At 41.3% G+C, this 15,706-nt stretch overlaps 1 protein-coding gene across 1 annotated transcript in view; it reads right to left on the bottom strand.

The window, feature by feature from the left end:
• LOC310899444 (uncharacterized protein) overlaps positions 1-15,706 on the bottom strand; it is a gene marked incomplete at its 5' end in the record, with an annotated part of 225,776 nt that overhangs the window by 203,571 nt on the left and 6,499 nt on the right. The window contains 2 exons of the mRNA XM_083835796.1: positions 1,119-1,202; positions 7,022-15,544. Of these exons, the coding sequence (XP_083691922.1) occupies positions 15,469-15,544 (76 nt within the window). The 3' untranslated portion in view covers positions 1,119-1,202; positions 7,022-15,468. The remainder of the gene's footprint in view (positions 1-1,118; positions 1,203-7,021; positions 15,545-15,706) is intronic.

The following is a 15,706-nucleotide window of genomic DNA, read 5'->3' as shown; positions in this document are numbered from 1 at the left end:
ACATTGGCAGATAAGCCAGTTAGAAATACAATCTAAATCTTTTAAGATAAGATCTTAAAAGCTTGTAAAAATACAAGGACAACGCAATATAATTTCTATGAAAAGATGCTATCATTTCAATCTTCTCTAAGACTTTAAGAAAAGATGGGAAAACTCAAAGAAAAATTTGGTGATGAAAAGTAAATTGCTAGCAAAGCCCTGCAAGGAGAGGGTAAAAGCAGTTCCAGATAGAGCCCTCAGCTCCATTGACTGCTGCTGCCATTACCACCCAGGGAAAGGGGCTCAATATGACAGGAGGTGACCAGGAACCTGGACACAGGGCCAGAGAAACAGGATGTTAAATCCAAATTACAAAATGTCTCATTCAGGCTTTACCTACAGTTAAAAAAAAAAAAAAACTAAAGCCCTATAGAAAATCAGTTGTTTGTTGTTGTTGTTTTTTGTTTTTTGTTGTTGTTTTGGTGGTGGTGGTGGTTTTGATTTGGTTTGGTTTGGTGGTGGTGGTTTTGTTTTGTTTTTTGTAAAGCAAAAAAATACTGTCTCAAAACCCAGTAAGGAAACATAGGGGGGGAAAAAAACAAGTTATACAGGGATAGTGCAGAATATAAAGGTGCTTAATGTATTGTAATCATATAGAACAGGAGAAAAATTTGTAAATGTTAGAAATACAGCTAATTCCATATCAAGAAGAAGCTGAAGCTATCTATAGATATTAAACAGAGGCAGCTGAAATGACTGCAAAATGGAAACCAATATTTTGTGGACACATGCAATGCTATGTGAGAAGGTGTAACTAAATATGTGAAATGCTGCATTCTAAATAAACTGTAATTGTTAGGAAAAAGATCTTTTGATCACATTGTCTAAAAATCTGATCACTGTGCAAGTGTTAAAAAGACAATATTACAAAAAATGAAAGTACTTTTGACAAAATACTTTGCAGTTTCATGTGTTCTGCAATATGTTATTCTCACAGATATTGCATAGACAACATAGAAAATCAATGCTGGACTTTCTTCAAGAAAAATTGTTTAGTTCTGCTGAGCCCCACAAACCTTTTTTCATTCAATAACTTAAAAACAATAGAGGAATTACAAGAATCTGGGAAGTTTTCTTACCAGAGCAGCTGCTGGGCTTTTTTCTGTTGTTGACAAGACAGATACTGGTTTCTGTTTTTGTAGTTTTTCAGTGTTTTCTTTGACCTGAAAATTATAGAGCATACAGACATGTTCCAACATAGCCTTTTAAAAATAACTCATTTACGACTGCCTTTTATATTTTAAATTCATGTGAACCCTGTTAACATTAGAACTAATGATCTAAAGTCAATTTCAGTGTATGCTGCTAGTTTTACTGTTTCTATACATCAGACAAGTTTTACATTTTATTATAAAATGAAGAACAGATTATACAAACAAAACGTTAAATACTAAAACTCTTGTAAAATTAAACAGCTATGGTTACTACAAAAACACTAGAAGCCATATTTCTCAACTTGCATATTTTATACAGAACATTTTACGTAATAGTTGCAAAAAGTAAATGCCTATTACAAGAATCAGAAAAAGTCAAAAACAATGAAGACCAAAAAGACATAAAAACACATTTCCTTTTAACATTGGAGCTTCACTCTTAAAATTATATAATGTTAGATGAAAAATACCAAAATAACATCTCTGAATTATTGTGAAAGAATACAGAAAACATTGATTGTAGACTATAACATGTATCTATCACTTCTTTCCAGCTATATAAGATACAAAAAATTTAAAACATGCATTCAGTCACCTCCACTTAATCTAACATCTAAAACACATTTGGTTTCAGACATCTAGCTCAAGGAAACACGTTAAGAATGTGTTTAAGTCCCAATGACTTAAACTCCATTTGAGTTATTATAATGTGAGAAAAACAGTTGAACATGCATGCACTGAGGTGTCATTGTATCACCATTTTTCAGAAAAAGATGCAGAGAAGCACTCAGGTTGTATGTGCATTCTTAAATATCCTCAACTTTAGCTCCTGTTCACATCTGACACTGAAATGAACTTGGAAGATTTCCTGAATTAGGTTGTTAATGCAACCTTAGCTGTCTGCCTTTAGATCTACGCAACAACAGTAATATCGCAGGGCTTCCAGTGTCCAGCGTCACATGTAGAGAATTTGTCCTAAGAACTGGTATGTAACTGTGGTGGTTTTACACAGGTGGGCAGCTGAGCTCCACCACAACCGCTCTCTCACTCCCGCAGCTCGAAGGGAAAGGGGGAGAAAATACAATGCAAAGGGCTCAGGGGTTGAGATAAGGATGGAGAGATCACTCAACAATTATCATCACAGGCAAAACAGACTCAGCACTGGGAGATTAGGGAAAATTCTTACCAATTACTAACAAGCTAGAGAAGAGAGAAACAAAGGAAAGAAAATAAAAACACCTTCCACACTATCCACCGTCTTCCACCTCCTCCCCCTGAACAGCACTGGGGAATGGGGGAAAGAGGGTTGTGGTCAGGCCATGACGCTTCGTCTCCGCCACTCCCTCATGGTCACTCTCTGCCCCTGCTCCCCGTGGGGTCCCTCCCACGGGATGCCGTCCTTCCCAAACTGACCCTGCGGGGGCTGCCCACAGGCCGCAGCTCTTCAAGAACTGCTCCCACACGGCTCCGTACCACAGGGTCCATCCCCCAGGAGCAAACTGCTCCAGCACGGGTCCCCCACGGGCGGCAGCTCCCCCCAGACCCCTGCTCCTGCGTGGGCTCCTCTCCACGGGCTGCAGCTCCGGCCCGGGGCCTGCTCCTGCGGGGGCTCTCCATGGGCCGCAGCCTCCTCCAGGCCACATCCACCTGCTCCACCGGGGGCTCCTCCACGGGCTGCAGCGTGGAGATCTGCTCCGTGTGGGACCCGTGGGCTGCAGGGGGACAGCCTGCTCCGCCAGGGGCCTCTGCACAGGCCGCAGGGGAACTGCTGCTGCGTGCCTGGAGCACCTCCTGCCCTCCTGCTGCACCGACCTTGGGGGGGTCTGCAGGGCTCTTTCTCACTCTTCAGTCTCCTGGCTGCTGTTGTACAGCAGGTCTTTTCCCCCTTTCTTAAATCTGCTCTCCCAGAGGTGCAAACAACATCACTTATCGGCTTGGCTCTGGCCAGCAGTGGGTCCATTTGGAGCTGGCTGAAACTGGCCCTTATCTAACATGGGGCAGCTTCTGGGTTCTTCTCACAGAAGCCACCCCTGCAGACCCCGCTACCAAAACCTTGCCACGTAAACCCACTACAGAAACATAAGAATTTGCTCCTAACTACCAAAAGAAATAGAGCACAAAAAGAACCCTAGGACCATGAGAGAGAAGTCTAAGCAATTGGGTAGATCCATTAAGACTACAAAAGCAGAAGCTGTTTCTAAAACAACTGTATTCTGTGATGGCAGCAGAGAAAAGAGAAGGCACTTGTGTGGATGCTTACTGAGCCACAGATATACAACTGTGGTGGGAAGGGGTGGAGTTTGTTTAGAATCATGTCTCTTTCCAAATTTACATCCTTCTGCTACTCACAACTTTTATGCAACTGTGGTGTTTTTTCTTAAAAAAATCATATATGAAGATCTTAATCTTTATGAAGAATGAAATAAATAGTAACACTGAGCGTGTCTCATGATAAATGCTTTTAAACAACGAGCTATTTTTTATAATATTGAATAAAATTTCAAAGTATTGAAATTTTAAATGTTAACTACAGATATTTTTGTCTTTCCAAACGAAAACAGGCATCATCAATCTTTGCTAGCAATTGGGTTTAGTATATAGGCTGGGGAACATGAAGTATCTTTAGTTCCAACACTGATTATACAGGTGCCATATCTAAATATATCTACGATTAATTGCCAGGACAATATAAGTGAGCAGTTGAGTTTGGCTGATTAACACCTGAGGGAACTCTCTTATTTCTGTTTCTGTAATGCAGAAAAATCTATCCTAGCATTTAATCTAGCTAGCAAAACACATGCCTTTGTCTTTTATGAGGATTCTCAGATGGTCATGTATAAGGGAATAAATGGCAGAACACCATAACCATCTCACAATTGAGAAAGGCAGTAATTTTGTATTTTAATCCTTTTAAGTTCTTAGCTATATTTTATGTATGCATTTAAATAAAAATCAAGAAATGTATATTTCCTTCTATAAAAAATGCAAAGAAAAATGTACAAAAGAGGGAGAGGTCTATGGATGATTCTATGACTCTAAGTGTATTTAAAAACAGATTGTATTGTGTATGCTATATAGTTGAATGAATAATTGTTCATTTATATAATAACGTAAACAGAAAACTATAACAAAGACTTCATAAACCCAGAAGTCTGGCATAAAATTACCAACCTTTTCATCAGACAATATGATTCACATTTTGCCATTGTCCAGTTGAAAACACTGTAATTAATTATTTTCTACAAATGAAAGTGATTATCACCTAGTGAAGTTCCTCTTTGAGTAGTTGTGTGGAAATGTATGCCTATAAAATTGAAGGGAGTCTCCAAATGCATACTCTGTCTGCAAAATAATCTTTTCTTGACCAGGAAGAACCTTTCAAAGAAAATCAGCAGTGATAATACTAGCAACTAGCCTGTTCTGCAAGACCAGTAAACCTTGCTTTTTTTCACCTTTCTTACTTAAATCTACTTTGTGAGAAAAACTGAATCGTGTTCATTATCTGTAGCCATACTTCAAAAACTGCAAAGATTTTTCTTTGCCAAAATCTAAATGCATGGTTTTACTGTGGAGAGTCTGTAACAAAGACAAACAGAACAAGAGGTCATGGGATTTGATATCTATTTATTTATTATCTATTTTATTTATTTATTTTTATTTGTTATTTTTATTTGTTTTTATTTATTTAATATCTATCTATTCTAAAGAGAACCAAAATGCTAATCATGAAACTATACTGTAAAGAGAAATAAACTTTGCTGTGGCTCTTTACCCACCTGCAGAACCAGAAGAAATTAAAAAAAAAAAAAAAGAGTGAATGAAGAAAAACAACACCCACAGCCTAACAGAGTGGCCTCTTTTAGCTGAAGTAAAAGGATTTCAGCTGTTCCACCTAGGGATACTGTTTTACACACACAAAAGTATGAAAGCCAGGAAAGAGTTGTGCTATAGTATCACTGAGTTACACATCCAAGGGAAGAACTCATTCAAGTAACATCTTCATTTTGGGCTACATGTGTTTCTGTGCCTTGGGGTAGAAGCACATTCCTCACCCATACATTGATTCTTCATCCTGGTGAGACTGGGCACAAACCAACATCTCAGTCTCCGTGGATGGGAAAACCCAGTGTGAAAGTGAGCAATAATCAAGTTTTTAATGATCAGAGAATGAGAAGCCCTCAGACACAATGCAGCACAAATTTAGGCTCCCAGCAGTAGAGCATTTACTTAAGTGTAGCAAAAGAGAAGGGACAAAACATACTCCAACCTCCAGATTTATTTTTTTTTTAAACAGTTAAATCTTTGTAAAAAATAGGTCTTTATATTGGGTGCTGAGATAAAAAATTGTGTTACCTTTAAGGCTCTTCTTATTGCTAAATAGTATTAAGGGGTGTTTTGTAAATATGTATGACTGCCTAAGTTTTCAGAATTTGTTAATTATCTGATTACTGTGATCTTTATTTTACCCTTCTAATTTGCGCATCTTCTATTCACTGTTCCAAGATTTGGTTAGCATGTTAAATTTTACTTTTGTGTTCTATACTCAAATCAAATTAGATTTCAGTGTTCAAATTAGAATGATGAATGATTCCCTTAGAAGTTAGGGCACAAGGCCTAGCAACGTAACTATATATTTTAAAAATAACAGACTATTCATTAGTGAATGTGAGTATATGATATATTTTGCTATGAGTTGGATTCAACATAAACATGGAGTCATGGTGATGGAGCTTTACAATCATGCTCTTAAAAACTTCCTTTCAGTAGATGATGACTTAGAACCAGGTCACAATATGTTATAAGACTATATAACACTTAGAGAAAGTAGTGAAACATATTTTTAAATGATTATTTGGAAGTAGAGATAGGGAACTTGTGAATAAAAGCAAAAAGACTACACAATAAAAATTTAAGAAGGAAAGCTGAAGAGCCTCAGAACTTGTTATTCCAAAAACAGCTGGTAAACTCTCTAATTCACCACCTTTTTTTTTTTCCACTTCTTCTCTAGTATTTACATAATTTTCCCAAATCATAAAGTGTTCTTTTAATTTTAAATACAGACAAAAATAAATGTGACACCATTGTGATAAAAATATTGTCTGCTTTTGACAAAAAAAAAAAAAAGGTCAAAACTGATTGGTTTTGCGTTTAAACTCATTTCTACAGAAAAAAATTATTCTTCAAAAACATAATATTCATTTGGAAGAGTTACTATAATGTCCAAAGTACTGAGGCTTTTAAAAAAGAGGTAAACTTTGAGGAGCTGAAGATCCAAATGCCAAATGATGGGTGAGAATAGCCCATGATTTGAACTGTATTATGTTAATTACTGTATAATACCGTATGTCATCACTACTTTGATTGCTATATGTCCTATTCATGGTATCACAGTAACAGTCACGCAGATAATAACAAATGAATTTTGATAGAACTGGACAAGCACAGCAGTGTGATGGAATCAGCATGTGACGATCCAACACCACAGACTGTCTCATCTGCCCTGAAAGACCAGAGTGACAGATGGAACCCAAAGTCAGTCACGGACTAAACACACTCAGTGGACATATTACAAACACATATGAAAAGCAGTGTGTTGTGGTTTAACCCGGCTGGCAGCTAAACACCACACAGCCGTTCGCTCACCCTCCCCCCTCCCTCTCTGGGATGGGGGAGAGAAACGGGAAAGTGAAGCCGGTGAGTTGAGATAAAGACAGTTTATTAAGACAGGAATATAATAATAACAATAATAATAATAATAGTGATAATGGTAATAGTAATAATAATAATAATGTGTAAGAAAACAAGTGATGCACAATGCAATTGCTCACCACCCGCTGACCGATGCCCAGCCTATCCCCGAGCAGCCGGCCCCCCACCCCGGCCAGCCACCCCTATATATTGTTTAGCATGACGCCAGATGGTATGGAATACCCCTTTGGCCAGTTTGGGTCAGCTGTCCTGGGTCTGTCCCCTCCCAGCTCCTGCTGCACCCCCAGCCTGCCCGCTGGCAGGACAGAGCGAGAAGCCGAAAAGTCCTTGGCCTGGTGTAAACACTGCTCTGCAACAATTAAAACATCAGCATGTTATCAGCGCTCTTCTCATCCTAATCCAAAACATAGCACCCTACCAGCTACTAGGAGGGAAAATTAACTCTGTCCTAACTGGAACCAGGACACAGTGATTCATTGGAAACTATTTCTAGAGCTGTCAACTGGAATTTAGACTATATTTCAGGATTTCTAACCTGTGCCACTAATTTACCATTATTAACTGTATAATATTATCATGCTTTGTATTACTTGCCTATCAAATGGGCATCTTCTGTTTTCTTTACCTCATTTTGGAGTAATCTTAGTTTTAGTTGTTTTACTATGAAGTTCTTTGTGATTCACAAAAGAAAATGTCTTGGCAGCATTGTAAAAGGCTGCGGAGGTATATATCAATCACATCTAAATGACCACGATGAGACATTTCTTCTGTACCCTGTTATTGTTCAGGACAATTTATTGTGCTAATCTTAAATGATTTTGAATTAAGGAAGTACGCAAGTTCTGCTGTACGTATAGTTTGCAATAAGAGCAGTAGCTTTTTTTTTTTTTTTAAGAGGAAGTTCTTTTTGGGAAAATATGTAAGGTAAAGTATTATGAATAAGCTATTCTCCAGCAGAAAGATTCAGAAAATTTAACTTGTTTAGAATTCATCTCTTAAAAAAGAAAAATAGTTTTTTTCTGTGTGTTATATAGCACGATACATAAATGAGATGACAGAATCACAAAATGGTTTGTGTTGGAAGGGACCCTTAAGGATCATCCAGTTCCAAGCCCGTGCCATGAGCAGGGACACCTCCCACTAGACCACTTTGCCCAAAGCCCCGTCCAGCCTGGCCTTAAACAATTCCATTGATGGGGCATCCACAGCTTCTCTGGGCCACCTGTTGGACTGCCTCACCACCCTCAGAGTAAAGAATTTCTTCCTAACATCTACTCTAAATCTCCCCTCTTTTAGCTTAAAACCATTCCTCTTGTTCTATCACTCCACTCCCTGACAAAGAGTCCCTCCCCAGCTTTCCTGGAGACCCCCTTTAGGTACTGCAAGGCTGCTATCAGGTCTCCCTGGAGCCTTCTCTTCTCCAGGCTGAACAACCCCAACTCCCTCAGCCTTTCTTCACAGGAGAGGTGCTCCAGCCTTCTGATCATCCTCTTGGCCCTTCTCTGGAATCGCTCTAATAGCTATAATAGACATAAATTGTTATTTTTTTTAACTTTATTTAAGAAAAGAAAAAAAAAGGACTAGATTTTTGTTTTTCCATTAACCATTCACTCTAAGCAGAACTGGCATGCGGACAGCATCTTTGGACTCAGTGATTGAAACTAAGACATTTCAGGTTCAGTTAAAAGTAAATGTATATGTGGATTACTTCTTACTCCTGAAGCAAACTTGCTCTCTCTGCATATGTTTATCATCACCTGTCGTGTTATTTGTCTCCTACCACATATTGCATTGAAATGAGATATTTTTTTCCTCTTTGTCTGTAGAAACAAACCGTTCTGGAAGCAAGAATATGAGGACAATTCTTTGGGAAAGAAACATAAACCCAGTTTTTTTGTACTGAAGTCATGTTTAGTTAACTTGCATAAATAGTAGGCTTTGACTAAGTCATTTGCACAGACAAAGATTTTCACTGTAAAATGTTTGAAAGCATTTCTGTTGTGGACATTACTGATTCAACTAAAACCAGGACTTGGCTCTGCTTTGCCTTCACATAAATAATTCTGTAAGAGTTCTTAATAATATATTTTTTATTTTTATATTATTATTTTTTTTGCCTGCTCACTTGTTTCATGGTAGGTGGAGGCACGAAGTGGGTGTGGATATCAGGGCAAGAATATTAACATATGAACGTTTTTTTACTCTGTTATACTCCGTGTCTCCGATTCTATGAGAATGAAGGGAAACTCCAGCATGAAGCATATTAAGTTTAGGAAAGTGTGCACTTGTTTCAAAAATTACTAGCTGAGCTGTCTCCACCTGCAAGTGTGGGCCTGGTGCTGCTCACGTTTCTGCCACAGAGCCCCTCAGAGAAGACGCAGGCTTCATCTTCTCTACTCCCTCCCAGCAGGCAGCTGCAGGCAGCTGTCAGGTCCACCCCTGAGCCTTCTCTCCTTCGTGCTGACCAAAGGAGGTCCCTCAGCCTGCCCTTGTATGCCGTGTGCCCCGGCCCCTCACTCCCTCATGTGCCCTGGGCTGGGCCCACTCCACACCCATCAGTATCTTCCCTGTCTGGGGGAGACCAGAGGGGAAACCCGGAGCCCAAGTGCTGTCGCAAAAATGACACCAAATCAGAGAGGAAAGTGGTTTTACTGGTTGTTGTTTATTATTATTGTTGTTGCAATGTATTTATTTATTTTTATGATTATTCTATCATTTTTTTGCCCCGTCCTGGGAAGAACTGGAAACCAAGCGCCTTGAAGGGTCTTTACGCTGCACTCCTGCGCTGCTTCCTGGCAGACCTGAAGGCTTCTGCTTCTGCAGGGGAACAGCTGTCTGCGTGCCCGTTTCGAGGGATCTGCTGCTGTTCTCTGTGCACCGCCATGCAGGGCGCGGCTTCGTCTTCAAGCACCTCTTGGCAGCCTTCTCGTCCTGAGACCGAGACACCCCACGCCAGGCGTGGCCTTCGGAGGGCTTCTCCTGTCGCCCGGTGCAGCAGCCCAGAGGAAGCCGAGTGCGCTCTTGCCCAGCGCTCGGGACTCCGTGCAGAAGGGGCGACACCTCTCCAGGAGAGGTGGGGAGGGGGGACGGGGAGACGGGGACAGGGGGTGGGAGAAGAGGCCATCGTGCAGGCAGTCCTGCCAGTTGGTTAAGGGATGGCCTCTTCCCCCTATTTGTGGAGGCGGAGGCAGGGCCGGGAGTATGGAGCGGTCCGGGCGGCTCTGCGATGACGATGTTGTTGTCTCGCTGGTGGGAGCCCTGGCACGATGACGTTGTGCCACATCAGATGGGTTGGAGGTGGATCCACCTCCATTGGCTCTTCGTCATCTGCAGGTGGATCCACCTCCATGGGCTCCACAGCAACCGCCACGGCCGCTCCATCTCCGCTGGCGCTCCTCCGCCTGCACTTCTTGGGTGCGGTGACCCAATTCGCTTTGGTCCCACGAAAGGGTGGGCAGCTTTCAACCAATGCTCTCTTAACACCAACCATGGTTGGACGTTGCTAGAAATCCTAGGATTCCAGCTAGTGGTGTGCCAGGCGCAGGGGCTTTTATAGGCTCCAGAACAAAGGGGGGCGGGCAGATGCCCTGTGACATCGGGAGAGTTCTGTGATGGCCGCCATGATGGCGCGCCACGCCCCAGACCCAACATGGCCGTGTTGGGAGGGGGCTTCTGCGGCCTGAAAGAGGCCCTCATGTGGAAGGAGGATGGTCAGGGGGGCTGGGGGCCCCTTTCCTGGGGGTGTCTCTCCCGGGCCATTTTGCTTCCCAGAGAGACAGGCTGCCCCTTGGGCACTGTGACTGCCCTCTGCCTCCCCTCGTGTGCCCTGGCCTCCAGCCCCCTCCTCATCCCATGCCTGGCATCCCTGTGCCACAAGATGGTGGCAACTACGTTTTGGGAGGGGCAGCAGTCCTCCATTACCCCCAACCTGTTACCGCCACGTAACAGGTTGTACAGGGCAGCATAAAGTCCCTTCAAGATGCTTGGTTACCTGCTCTTCCCAGGACGGGGCAATAAAATGATAGAATAATCAAATAAATACATTGCAACAACAACAACAATAATAATAAACAACAACCAGTAAAACCACTTTCCTCTCTGATTTGATGTCATTTTCGCGACTGCACCTGGACTCCGGGATCCCCCTCTGGTGTCCCCCAGACAGGAAAGATACTGATGGGTGTGGAGTGGGCCCAGCCCAGGGCACATGAGGGAGTGAGGGGCCGGGGCACACGGCATACAAGGGCAGGCTGAGGGACCTCCTTTGGTCAGCACGAAGGAGAGAAGGCTCAGGGGTGGACCTGACAGCTGCCTGCAGCTGCCTGCTGGGAGGGAGTAGAGAAGATGAAGCCTGCGTCTTCTCTGAGGGGCTCTGTGGCAGAAGCGTGAGCAGCACCAGGCCCACACTTGCAGGTGGAGACAGCCCAGCTAGTAATTTTTGAAACAAGTGCACACTTTCCTAAACTTAATATGCTTCATGCTGGAGTTTCCCTTCATTCTCATAGAATCGGAGACACAGAGTATAACAGAGTAAAAAAACGTTCATATGTTAATATTCTTGCCCTGATATCCACACCCACTTCGTGCCTCCACCTACCATGAAACAAGTGAGCAGGCAAAAAAAAATAATAATATAAAAATAAAAAATATATTATTAAGAACTCTTACAGAATTATTTATGTGAAGGCAAAGCAGAGCCAAGTCCTGGTTTTAGTTGAATCAGTAATGTCCACAACAGAAATGCTTTCAAACATTTTACAGTGAAAATCTTTGTCTGTGCAAATGACTTAGTCAAAACCTACTATTTATGCAAGTTAACTAAACATGACTTCAGTACAAAAAAACTGGGTTTATGTTTCTTTCCCAGAGAATTGTCCTCATATTCTTGCTTCCAGAACGGTTTGTTTCTACAGACAAAGAGGAAAAAAATATCTCATTTCAATGCAATATGTGGTAGGAGACAAATAACACGACAGGTGATGATAAACATATGCAGAGAGAGCAAGTTTGCTTCAGGAGTAAGAAGTAATCCACATATACATTTACTTTTAACTGAACCTGAAATGTCTTAGTTTCAATCACTGAGTCCAAAGATGCTGTCCGCATGCCAGTTCTGCTTAGAGTGAATGGTTAATGGAAAAACAAAAATCTAGTCCTTTTTTTTTCTTTTCTTAAATAAAGTTAAAAAAAATAACAATTTATGTCTATTATAGCTATTAGAGCGATTCCAGAGAAGGGCCAAGAGGATGATCAGAAGGCTGGAGCACCTCTCCTGTGAAGAAAGGCTGCACTGTACAACCTGTACTTTATGCTGTACTGTACAACCTGTTACGTGGCGGTAACAGGTTGGGGGTAATGGAGGACTGCTGCCCCTCCCAAAACGTAGTTGCCACTGTTAGCGTTCATGAAAACACATAATCCACAAAGTGATTATATGAAGGTGCTTTATTAGGCGCCGGAAGTTAGGGGCATGCCTGCCCAAATCTAACTTCGTCTGATTTGTTTTCTTAGTTCTCTTTTATCTCCTAAGATACTACATATGCATTAGGTTTCACAACTCATCTATGCATATTCATTTCCTAGCTCCACCTAGCCTCGCTTCGTATGCTAATTATCTTATCAGTCCTTCTGCGCTTACGTATTACTCTCTGGTGGTCGTCCGGGTGGTCGTCGGGATGAAGTAAGATGTCTTCATCAGAGTTGAACTTTTTAACCTTTCCTTTTCACGCATGCTCTCTGAGCCCTTGGTCTCAGTCCAAACCGCAAGGTTGGTTTGATCCAGTTCCCAGAGTCCAAGAAGCCCCAGTTATCTAGATGTCTTGCAAATTGAGCATTCTTTTAATCCTCCTTACTCCTCATCATGAATTGCTGCATTCTCATGTTACCCTTGCACATATATTTTGTATCTTCCAAGCGCAGCCTCGGAACAGTACATCGCAAATGTAACATACTAAACAATATTGTATTATTTCTTCTTCCATTACTAACATTTCCCCCCTTTGAAAGCATTTCACTCCTTTCGAGGAGGGCAAATGCTTTCACTAACTAACTAAAATATTTTACACTCAGTGCTCACCAATAATATAATCACGGAAAATTACATCATTAAGAATCAAGGAAATTACAAAGATTAGGATTGTCACAACATTTCATAAGTCCACCACTTCTGCTTTATGTTACGTTCACCCTTCTGGTTGGGTTCACTTGATCTGAAACTGATCTTGTCTATTCGGTTTTCATTCCATTTCACCTCCTGGGTTCCTCAGATTCTTTCTCTGAAATCCAAAGTTGTTAGATGCAGGTGGAGGATATTGAGGATGTGGTTCCATTTGCCGAGCAATAGTTTGCATCACTGTCCGGTTCCAGGTTGTCTTCCTTAGAATCAGACTTTTCAGCATTATAAATGTTAACCAAATTAGTACCCCTACAATCACCAATATAATTATTGTCTCCAGTAAGGACTTAACCCAATTACTAATATTCCATCCACTAAAAATTTTATCCAACCAGCTTGTTGTCATATCTTTCTCTTCCTGTTCTGCATCTTGTTCCACTCGAGCCAGTTGTTCTATGTCATGTTCTACATCAATAGTCACATTTGGAATGTGGATGCAGCAATGATCAATACGATCTTTTAGAAATCCACATATTCCATGTTCCTTTAATAACAGTGTATCTAATGCCAATCGATTTTGTAGCACCATTTTAGTTGTAGATTGTAGTTGGATATTAAGGTCTCTACAGCCTTCTTTTGTGGCTCTCGCAAGCCTACTCACTTGTCCTGTAAGTTTATAAATCATTTCCCTATTTCGATAAGTAGCTACCTGTGCAAATAGAGATTCTAACGCCCAACTGAATTTTACTCCATCCGAGGGTTCATGCCATGTATCTTCATCTGCCCCTTCTTCTAAACTTCTTTTTGCCCTACTAATTTGTAGGGTTTCCAACTTTCCCTTAAAAGGAGACTTTTTCCATATTGGACACAATGTGGGGAGTCCTAGAGTTATTTCTTTTACTTCCCCATCTATCGGCAGGTGTGTAGTCCAAGTTCCATCACTGGCTGCCCGTACAAATTGTCCTGGACTTTTTATGGTACTATAGCTACAATCCACTGCGACTTGACTAGCCTGGCTATTTCTTTCCGAATTTTACTTAATTCCTCGGCAAGCACATCCTGCCCTAAGAGCTATCAATACCGGAAGTAAGTGCTCGACATCTTCATTATTACTGTCGCAAGTATATTTCTTCTCACAAGTCCACCAAGCTACCTTTGTTGACTCTTGTCTACCACTACTGTCAACCCGGCTTACTGTATAAAACTGATCAGTTCCATTCTGCTTTCCCTGCCATTTAATACACCATGATGTATTCCCTCCATACTGGAATTTCTGCAATAAACTTACTGTCCAGTCACTATCCCACCCTTTCATTCCTTTTGGCTTATTTTTCTCTTGACATTCCCAAACAATCTTTTCTCTAACTCCTTCTACTACACGTAGTTCGTCGTAATAACACTGTCCCACATTCTTAAATCTGCCTATCGTTATGAAATGGTAGTTCTTCTTCTTTTCACATTCAGACCTCAATGTTGGGGGGCTCAGTTTCCTATAGTATTGTGTAACATTTATCCTCTCTAAAACTTTCACTTCTTTACATTGAATTGTTCCATTTCCTTTTACTTGGGGCAGTGGGGAGGTTATTATACCCCACTCAAGCGGGTCCCCTGTTGCTTTTGGAATGGGCAAACAAGCAGTAATTCTATCAGTTCCTTTCATTATGGCAAAATCTTTAATCAATCCTACCAGTAAATTCTCTGATGGTTGCCTGTGTGGGATCTGTACCACTTGTGTCCATGGTGCCTGGCCCTCTCTTCTTCTTCTAGATCCTTTTTGGTGGGCTACCAATATTCCTTTATCCAATTTCGGATATACCAATATCTCTCTTATCCCGTAATCTGTGCTATTTTCATGTGTTACCACGCACCGGTAGTTTCGTTTGTTGACTTTAGTAACACTAAACAGGGTTAAGGTGGTAGCTCCTCTCAGTTGTTGGCCCAATTCTATGGTTATACTTACGTACGCCTTCCCCTCCCATCCAGCCTTCAATCCTGTATTGTCCCTGGTTGTGTCTACGTATATTTCCTGGCTCTGTCCGGAGTCACTTATTTTTTCCCAGACCACCTGTAGAGAGCTAATTGTTATTGGTTTATCGTTGTGCATTCCACATTCCAAAGTAACATTTTCTCCTCTGAATATTTCCTCTTTCTTATATTTTTCTGGTATTTCTAGGAACCCAATTACAAGGTATTTACACAAAACAATTACTGTTATCGTTACTGTTGTTAAGAACCCCAAGATTGTATGGTTATACGCGCTTCATCTGTAGTTTTGTATCTCCGATTGCTCGCACTGACCAAAATTCGGGAACCTTTTTCACCCGAGTATAATGAATCCAAGCATCCACCCCTTCTACCTTTACAGCTGTTAAAGTAGTCAATAATACTTGATAAGGTCCGGCCCACCGTTCTCTCAGGGGTTCTTCATTCCAGTTTTTAATGTACACTCGGTCACCTGGCTGAAAGTCGTGGACAGGATTTTCCAGTGCCAACGGTCGGTTCCACACCAGAACACTTTGAAGTTGAGCTAAAGTTTTACCAAGAGACAATACATAATTATAAACATCCTGGCTCCCTGTTATATGCATATTAGGATTTGGTTCTGGGGATTCATAAGGCTTTCCATACGTAATCTCGTATGGGCTTACTGACATTCCACTCCTTGGCTTTATCCTTATTCTCAGTAAAG

This window comes from Anser anser (assembly GCF_964211835.1).
Source record: "Anser anser genome assembly, chromosome: 4".
NCBI lineage: Eukaryota > Metazoa > Chordata > Aves > Anseriformes > Anatidae > Anser > Anser anser.
Note: the sequence above shows the minus strand (reverse complement) of the source record. Positions and strands in the feature narration are given on the sequence as shown.